At 38.3% G+C, this 8,910-nt stretch overlaps 1 protein-coding gene across 3 annotated transcripts in view; it reads left to right on the top strand.

Annotated features, from left to right (window-relative positions):
• prkcha (protein kinase C, eta, a) overlaps nucleotides 1-6,849 on the top strand; it is a 22,172-nt gene extending 15,323 nt beyond the window's left edge. The window contains exons 10-15 of one of the 3 annotated variants that reach the window (XR_008301517.1): nucleotides 116-270; nucleotides 425-563; nucleotides 669-857; nucleotides 3,251-3,397; nucleotides 3,819-6,250; nucleotides 6,313-6,849. Coding sequence is in view for 1 of the 3 variants with exons in the window: in XM_053232934.1 (XP_053088909.1) it covers nucleotides 116-270; nucleotides 425-563; nucleotides 669-857; nucleotides 3,251-3,397; nucleotides 3,819-3,974 (786 nt within the window). In the remaining 2 variants the exon portion in view is untranslated. Of the gene's footprint in view, nucleotides 1-115; nucleotides 271-424; nucleotides 564-668; nucleotides 858-3,250; nucleotides 3,398-3,818 lie in introns of all 3 variants that reach the window. The other 2 variants (XR_008301516.1, XM_053232934.1) reach the window with 2 other exon arrangements.
• Nucleotides 6,850-8,910: the final 2,061 nt, after the last annotated feature.

The following is an 8,910-nucleotide window of genomic DNA, read 5'->3' as shown; positions in this document are numbered from 1 at the left end:
AAGAAGGTTAATAAAATGGGATTACATCCGTCACGTCAGAAATAAGCTGGAATTCCTCGTCCTCTGTTAGTAGGTCTGTAATTTTTTCCGTTGTGTTTTCTCCGTGTTCTCTCAGGAACGCCTGTTCTTCGTGATGGAGTTTGTGAACGGCGGCGATCTCATGTTCCACATTCAGAAGTCGAGGAAGTTTGAGGAGAACCGAGCTCGATTTTACGCAGCCGAGATCACCTCTGCGCTCATCTTCCTCCACGGCAAGGGCATCATATACAGGTTACACACACACACACACACACACACACACACACACACACACACACACACAGAGGAAAAAATGCATTTAAAAATAATTCAACTTATAAACTTAAAATAATAATAACCTCAAACTAATGTTTATTTGTGTGTGTGTGTGTGTGTGTGTGCGCAGGGATCTGAAGCTGGATAACGTGCTGTTGGATCGGGATGGTCACTGTAAGCTGGCGGATTTTGGGATGTGTAAAGAGGGGATGTTTGAAGGAGCCGCTACTGGAACCTTCTGTGGAACTCCAGATTACATCGCTCCCGAGGTGGGCGTGGTCAGCATTTATCAAACACTAATACAGCATTTGATTATACTGTTCTTCACTGGCCTGTCTGTGTGTGTGTGTGTGTGTGTGTGTGTGTGTGTGTAGATCCTGCAGGAGATGCTGTACGGGCCGTCGGTTGATTGGTGGGCTCTGGGCGTGCTCCTTTACGAGATGCTCTCAGGCCACGCCCCCTTTGAGGCAGAGAATGAGGATGATTTGTTCGAGTGCATTCTGAATGAGGAAATCGTTTACGCGTCGTGGTTGAGCGCCGAAGCCGTGGACGTCCTTAAAGCTGTGAGACACACACACACACACACTTTCTAACCCTGTTTACACTTTGCAACAGTAACATTTATTTTAAAATTCTCTATTTCAAATGTCTTCTATTTCAAATGATCTCAATTTTAAAAATCGTATCAAGTCATTTAATTCGTCCAGCGCTTTTAACAATACACACTGTCACAAAACAGCTTTACAGAAATCTGTATGAATCCTGCTACTGTGCTCAGTTTTTAAACAAAATTTGTATGCTTTTTTAAAAAAATTTTTCCTCCACCATCTTGTCGTAGTCGAGCAGGTATATATATGTATATATCTCAATTTCATGATGCAGCTGATATTAAGGTTCTAAAATGATAACAATATGATATCCACTAATAGTGGAACATTTAGCTTCTGAAAAATTTATACAGCGAGCCAAAAGTTTAAATGTTTTCCTTTTATACTGTGAAGACTTGGACATTTTTTTAAAAAATCACAAAGGATACTAGCCAATTTTAGAGCAGTAGTTTATCTCGTTCACACCCGAGGAACATTTTTACACTCGATGCTCACAGACTGCTCGATGTAGCCGAAGGGGGAGGAGCCACAAGAGACTGATACAGATGTACAAAATGGCTGTCTTACAAATATCTGTATGGGTAAAGTGCATAGGGTGTTATTTTAGACGCAGCCACAGTCATTTGTTTAAGCAACCATCACACCCAGAGAGAGAGAGAGAGAGAGAGAGAGAGAGTGTGTGTGTGTGTGTGTGTGTGTGTGTGTGTGTGAGAGAGTGTGTGTGTGTGTGTGTGTGTGTGTTTGTGTGTGATTTAATTACCTCAGCTAAATGCCATCATCATTTGTCAAACCCCAGAATGTTAATTTGTTTTTAATGTTTTTTGTCTTTTATCATCTGGCTGTTTGTGTGAGCCCTAAAGCATACACACATTAAGCACACACACACACACACACGTGCGCGCGCACACACACGCACACACACGCAGACACACACGCACACACCCACACATTTCATAGTAGTGTTGCAGATGATCAGACACACACACTGCATGTACATATAGAGAGTTGGAAGGAAAGTGTGTAATAATAATCCCAGAAGCTCGTGTGTGTTTTGTTTACGTCAGCAGTTTTAGAGGGTGGACGTTGCTGACTCATTTAGATCTCATGAACAAAAGGAAATAAAGTATTAATATTGCATTACTGTGAAGGAAAACAAATCAAGGGGGGGAATACAAGTTTACTTTTCATCCATTTCAAATGCAGCTTGAATTGTGTTACGGTTCTCACACACGCACACACACACACACACACACACACTTACTTTCCATCATGGACACAAATCCGTTCACTGTTCAACAACAATCATCAACAGATGAAGAAATTAAATAACCAGGTTTAACATGAAAGTATTTCACTTACTCATGTTGTAGAACGCACACAGAAAACATTTTAAAGACATACAAAGTCATAAAATGATTAAAAGCGTGTCAAGAAAAGTTTAAATATTCATTTCTGACTTTATTTAATAATCATATTTTTATGGCTCAGTGTCTGAACTCAGATTTGAAACCTATCAAAGGGCAATAAAAGCTTTAAAAAACAATCAAATGATTTACTTTTTATGTAAAATGTTATTTTCAGTTAGTTGACTTGCTGAAGTAGAATTTACATTTGTGCATTTAGTGATTTATATATTTACAGATTTATTAGTGACACAGAATCCACTCTGAGTGCAGAACATGGTTTTAATTCTGTACACGTTAAAGCATTCTTCAGAATTCATTCTGTACTGAATAATAAATTGATTGACTTGGAGGTTGTTTAAAAAACAAACTCAGAAATTTTAGAATCAAGAAATCCATGTTATATAAATATCGTTTATGTTATATAATGATCAATATCACCAACTAACCCTAACAAACCGATGCTGAATGGTCCGTATTTGCATACTGGCCTCTTATTGGCTCTTATATTTGATGACATCATAACCCTTGCGCTTATTATTAACTCAGATTCTTAAAAGATCTCAGGATTAATCTTTCTGAAGTTTATTGACTTGAATGCAGATGATGTTGGAGCAGAATCCAGCAAAAGCACACAGCAGAGCGTCAGGGGGAAAACAAACAAACAAACAAACAAACAAACAAATAAATAAGGAATTTAAAATCACATCCTTCCAGTCACTTTAGCTATCGTGGCATTGTGGTGGTCATAATAATAAACTAAAATAATAATAATAATAATAATAATAATAATAATAATCACATTTTCACTATTAATAATTAGAACTGTTCAGATGGCAGTAAGTGTGCACATCAACTATTTAGGCACAGATCAATAAATTTTATTCAGTTCAGTTCTAGCTGATGTCCTGGACAGGAAGTGATGTCACTGTGTCCCATGTGCAGCTCCTGACGAAGAATCCGACTCGTCGCTTGGGCTGCGTGGCGGCGAGCGGTGGAGAAAACGCCGTCATGACGCACGTGTTCTTCAGCACCATCGACTGGGACAAACTGAACCGGCGAGAGATCGAGCCTCCGTTTAAACCCCAAATCGTGAGTCACAATCGTGAGATTAATAATCACAAAAAATCACACTTTTATTACATATTCGTGTTTCTGACTAGCAAGAGGTTCTATGTGTTAGTTTTGATAAAAATACAGTATATTTCCCCCCCAAAAAAAACAGTATGAATAGTCTAAAAAGAAATCAATGTAAGGAATAAACCAGTGTGTGTTGTGCTGTTATAGTAAAATAATCAACAAAGAAGTTTTCCCCAAGCATTCCTCTTACACCTCAGCAATCTTTTTTATCCATTTATAGTTACATTCAATGTTGTGGAACACCTGTGAGAAGTTAGCTATAAACACCTGTTCCCTCACCAGCCTCTCTTCTCTCTCTCTCTCTCTCTCTCTCTTTTCTCTCTCTCTCTTTTCTCTCTCTCTCTGTCATCATCAAAATTTTGTCTTTGAACAGAAAACCGGTGAGGATGTGAACAATTTCGACCCCGACTTCACGAACGAAGACGCAATTCTCACTCCCATCGAGGAAGCTGTGATCCCGCAGATCAACCAGGACGAGTTCCAAGATTTCTCGTTCACCTCGGAGGAGATGCTGGAGTACTGCGTGTAGTAAAGAAAAGGAAAAAAAAAACAGTAAAAGAAAAACAAAGTGATGCCGCAGGAGGAAGACGACGACGTCGGTTGAGTTGGTTGAATCGTGACATCATACTAATGAATATTTATTGAACTGGCGAAAGCTAAGCTGTGTTGGGAGACATCATTGTGAACCGTGACTGTTTTGTCCAAAGTTAGCAAACGGTACGATTTTACCAAGAAGAACGTGGGACTTGTCAGAGGCGAGATGTGATGGAGATGTGATGGAGATGTGATGGAGATGTGATGGCATCAGATTTTATATATTTTTTTCTGCAGCAAGTCAGAAGTTTTTCCTGGACACTTTTTTTAACAATCGTAGCTGATTTATTGCAGCAAGCCTAAAAAATGGATGCATTAACATCGTACACAAAGGACAATGACATCATATTCCTTAAACCGCGACATTTTATTGAACAAAAACAAAGTATTCAAACTCTTACCAAAGTTAGTGAAGACTATCGTGACTATCGCTTTCGTACTAAACTCTGGAGGTGAATTTTTTTAAATGAATGAGAGATGAGAATATTTTTTTAAGTCATTGCGTCAGTGGAAATGATTAGTATTACAAGCATTTTATTGTAGCTAAAGTTAGCTTTTATTGTATGAGAGAAAATATGATGGAAAGGATCAAATTCCAGTTATTTCTCAGCACCAAAGCAAAAAAAACAACAAAAACAAACAAACAACAACAACAAAAAACTCTGTCACAGTATTGCATTTAAAGAGATTGTTGTCAGTTCTCAGATTTATAATACGCTGGGTCAGTGGGGCGGAGCTAAAGTTACTAGCCTGTTATTTTTTTTTAACATCTTTAGCTTGATTTACAGCTTAGCAGGAAATAAAATTTTCATTACGCAATGTAATTGTTTAGCTAATTTTAGCTAGTAATATTGGATAGTTTTAATTAGCTGATATAAATTTTTAATTAGACTAGCCATGATTAGCTATGTAACACTAGCTAGGTAGTTATTTAACATTAGGTGCAGGTATCTGGCTAGCTTAGCTAATCTTACTAAATTATTGTATTGTGTAGCTAAGCAGAACATCATGCTACAGATATGAATTTTGAAGCTGAAGAAATTTAACTTAAGCCCCGCCCCTTGTTGAGCCAGTGATCTTTGGCTTTGGTCTTACTTCATATTCTCTTCAGCACTTTCTCAGTCGCAGCTGGATCCTCTGCTCTTCAGAGTTACGTTTTTTACCTTAACGTCATAACCTGCCGCTCTTTATGAAACATTTATTACATTTATCAGACTTTATTAATGATGACGTCCGCGTTTATTGTCGTTAAAACTGTAGTCTGAATTTTATTGCAGGTTTAAGAACACTGGGTTATAAACAGGTGATGGGCCCCTTTTTTTTTTTTTTTTACTGCTTATAAATCTTTTATTAAGTCTCTGTTATTAATCCGTTATTAAATGTTGGCCGGAGTCTGTTATGCTCTCAGGAGTGGCAGTGTTACTGAAAAGCCTCCAGCTTCTGTTATCATTGTTTGGATGGCGATGAACCCCGTGACCCTGTGACCTCTTGCCCTAAAATGGCAGGGCTGCGTCCAAAATAACAAATGTTCAGAGGCTTTAAAGGGGAGATCACTAATTATATGGGGGTAAAAATGAAGAAATAGTATACAGGCTATTTTTAGGCTTAGCATTTGGGTATTCTGGGCGTTGGTGTGGCGTGAGGGGGTGAAAATGGGTAACGGGGGTATCAGAAGAGTGTCACAGGAAAAACTGACGTATTAACGAAAGGTTATCAAAGGAGTAACAGCTATGAGAAGGGATATAGACGGGGTTACAGGGGAATCAGAGGAAATTATAAAGGTAAAATTTATATAATTATAACTATAGAAGTATGAGGTAACATGGGGATCAGAGGAGAAACAGGAATATCAGAAGGGGTATTAGAGGGGTATAAGAGGCAAATGGGGTATTGGAAGGATAATAGAGCCATCAGAGGAATGTCAGAAAGGAGAAAAGGGGAAACAGGGTGATAGACGGGGTAATAGACATATCAGAAGGGGTGTGTGCGGGTAATGGGGTATTTAAGATGGAGGGGGTAATTGGGTAAGAGTATTAGGGGGGTATCAGAGGGATAGAATGAGGTGATGGGTATCAGAGGGCTGACAACTAATTTGAAATCTAAAAGTGGGGTAGTAAAAGGGGGTAGTACTGGTATCTCAGGGGTATCAGATGGTAAGTGAGGAATTCGAGGGGCATCAGATGGGTTTCTGGGAAATTCGAAGGGTGTCAGGTGGGTAACTCTGGGATTAGAAGGGTGTCAGAGGGGTAACTCTGGGATTAGAAGGGTGTCAGAGGGGTAACTCTGGGATTAGAAGGGTGTCAGAGGGGTAAATGAGGATCCGAGAAAGTGCAAGAGGTAACAGAGGGGTAAAAGGGGCCACATGGTATCAGGAGGGTATCAGCTTTGGAATGAACAGTGAACGGATTTGTGTCCATTATGGAAAGTAAGTGTGTGTGTGTGTGATTGTGTGTGTGTGTGTGTGTGTGTGTGTGTGATTGTTGATGAGTTTGTCACTTCTGAAAGCACAATGCCGTTGGGCCACTGCTCAGGTTTTTGTTTTAGCGCCGGTTTCATTTCCGCTTTAAGATGTTTCCTTCTCGCATTATTAATATTATTGTGTGTATATTTGTTACCGTAGTGTTGCTTTTGTTAAACCGAACCGTACTCCGTGTTTGTTTACGGTCACTGGAAGCACTTTGTGTGAAATCTTTTTTTTTTTTTTTTTTAAATTGAGCCTTTAAAAAGTTTTATTGTTCATTTTTTTAACTTGTGTTTAGCGTTGTGTTTGGGTCGTACATGCGATCCTAAATAAAAGGATGCAAAAACCATTCTGTGGTATTTTATGGGCTGAATGACTGTGCTGCTAAACAAAACTCGTAAGATCTCGTAAAGCAAGGAGGAAAATACCGCCCAGTTTCCTGTGGATGACCAGAACAGTAGAGTCTCTGTACGTGTGTGACACGGAGCCACGATCTCAGCGACAAGTGTCATGTGGATCGAGATTTTCTTAATTCTATACAAATTAGCTTATGATGCAGTAACGCGTCAAAATCCAAACGAGTGGCTCGAACGATTCCTCGGACCAATCCTAAGGCACGTGTGGTCCGACGTTTCTTCAGTTCCTCCCTCACAACTTTAGCAATTATTTCCTATTTACTGTTTGATGTGCAAAAATGTTAGCTTTATATTAAAGTTATATATAGATGTTATCGTTTCTCATCATAACTAAAAGTGATAAGTAACAACAGTAGCAGTGGCTACATGCCCACGACAGACTAACGACACTCCTGGGGAAAAAAATGAGCCAAGCCCATAATGGCACAATGTGAAGCTTTTAATGTTCTTAAGAACAAATGATTGTTGAGGAAATGAGCAGGAATGAAGCAGATGCACTCCTGAGAGCTCCTGTGCCTCCATTCGCTGGTTTGCTTTTGCTGTTTGGGGAAAAGCTAGAAACAGGGAAATTCACTTCTACAGTCTTCTTGTACACAAAGATAAAATCATGATAATGATTAAAATGTTTGATGTAAAATTCACACTAACACACGTCTGGGTGTACAAAATTTCCCAAACATATCTTCTGGGATTTTTTTCTTTAAAGATCAGTGATTATTTGGTTTTCTGCTGCACCTGATGCAGCTCATCAAGAGCCATAAGACTTAAACATTTACAGAAATTAAAGGGAAAAGCTCCCAAACTGAGCTCCTTCATCTCTCTGTTTCATTCCTGCTCATTTCCTCACCAATGATTTTTTTATTAAGACCATTAAAAGCTTCATATTTTGCCATTTTGGGCTTGGATCATTTTTTTTTGCCCAGGAATGTATGAGCGACTTGTTTGCTGCTAGTGTGATTGTGGGGTTAGTGTGAATATTTTATATATATATATATATATGACATTGTATAAAATGTTCTTCCTTATTTGTAATGAGAATTTTTTTTAGGAAGGAGAGGACTACAGCAGTTACGGCTTATTTGCTGTTGCTGTTGTTATTAAACAAGATGAATAAAACCACGAGTTTTTTCCATCTTATTTCTTGGCTAAATTTTTTTTTTTTTTGCTGTTTAACAAAAATGGATATAAAGCGTATAAGCTTCCGTTGTCCGTTAGCTACGTTAGCCTTGTAGCTCCAGTGGAAAAAGAGAGACGCAAACTTCACACATGACGATCGACTACATTCAGGCTAGAGGTAAAAGCATCTTTTTTTTTTTTTTTTTTTGACACTCTTCTCTAAGCCTTCACACTTTTTACCCTCAAGGCTGCTGTGGCTTTTTTGCTCTGTGTTTGTAAAGTTCACACGAGTCTAACTGAACTGTGACAGTTTTGCATTTTGCGGTTTTATAATCAGGCATTAGCGATGTCCTTTAATAATTGATGTCATCAACACATTAACATTAGAAGCAAAAGAGTGGAGAATATTTTGCATTTCTCACTGGCTCGATCATAAAGTGTGTAATTTTATTAAACATACAGTACAATTCTTTTTTTTTGTTTTTGTCATTCAACTTTTTTTATTTTAAACTTGTATTACCCCAAAAAAGCATAGAATACACAAACACAACAACTACAAAAAATGAATATTTAAAGATAATGATAATAAATAATAAAAGCAATAATAAAAATAACAATATAATCAAACAAACAACCACAACGACAGCACGACAAACCATTCCTCTTCTTGTTTAACAAAAAACTACCCCATCTCTGATTGAAAGCATAGGTGCAGTCCTGAAGTTTTGCCAGCATTAGATGCATTAGAAGTCCAATCAAAAATTAAATATAAGTTCAATCCAATCTTTGAAAGACGGAGTGTCTGAGTTGTTCTATTTTCGCAGCACCAATCTCGCAGCTGTAATGCATCCAGCAACAGCCGGCCCAGCCTGCGCTTT

The sequence above is a fragment of the Pangasianodon hypophthalmus genome, chromosome 3 (assembly GCF_027358585.1).
Source record: "Pangasianodon hypophthalmus isolate fPanHyp1 chromosome 3, fPanHyp1.pri, whole genome shotgun sequence".
NCBI classification, from domain to species: Eukaryota; Metazoa; Chordata; class Actinopteri; order Siluriformes; family Pangasiidae; genus Pangasianodon; species Pangasianodon hypophthalmus.
The sequence above is the reverse complement of the archived record's forward strand: the minus strand, read 5'-3'. Positions and strand labels throughout refer to the sequence as shown.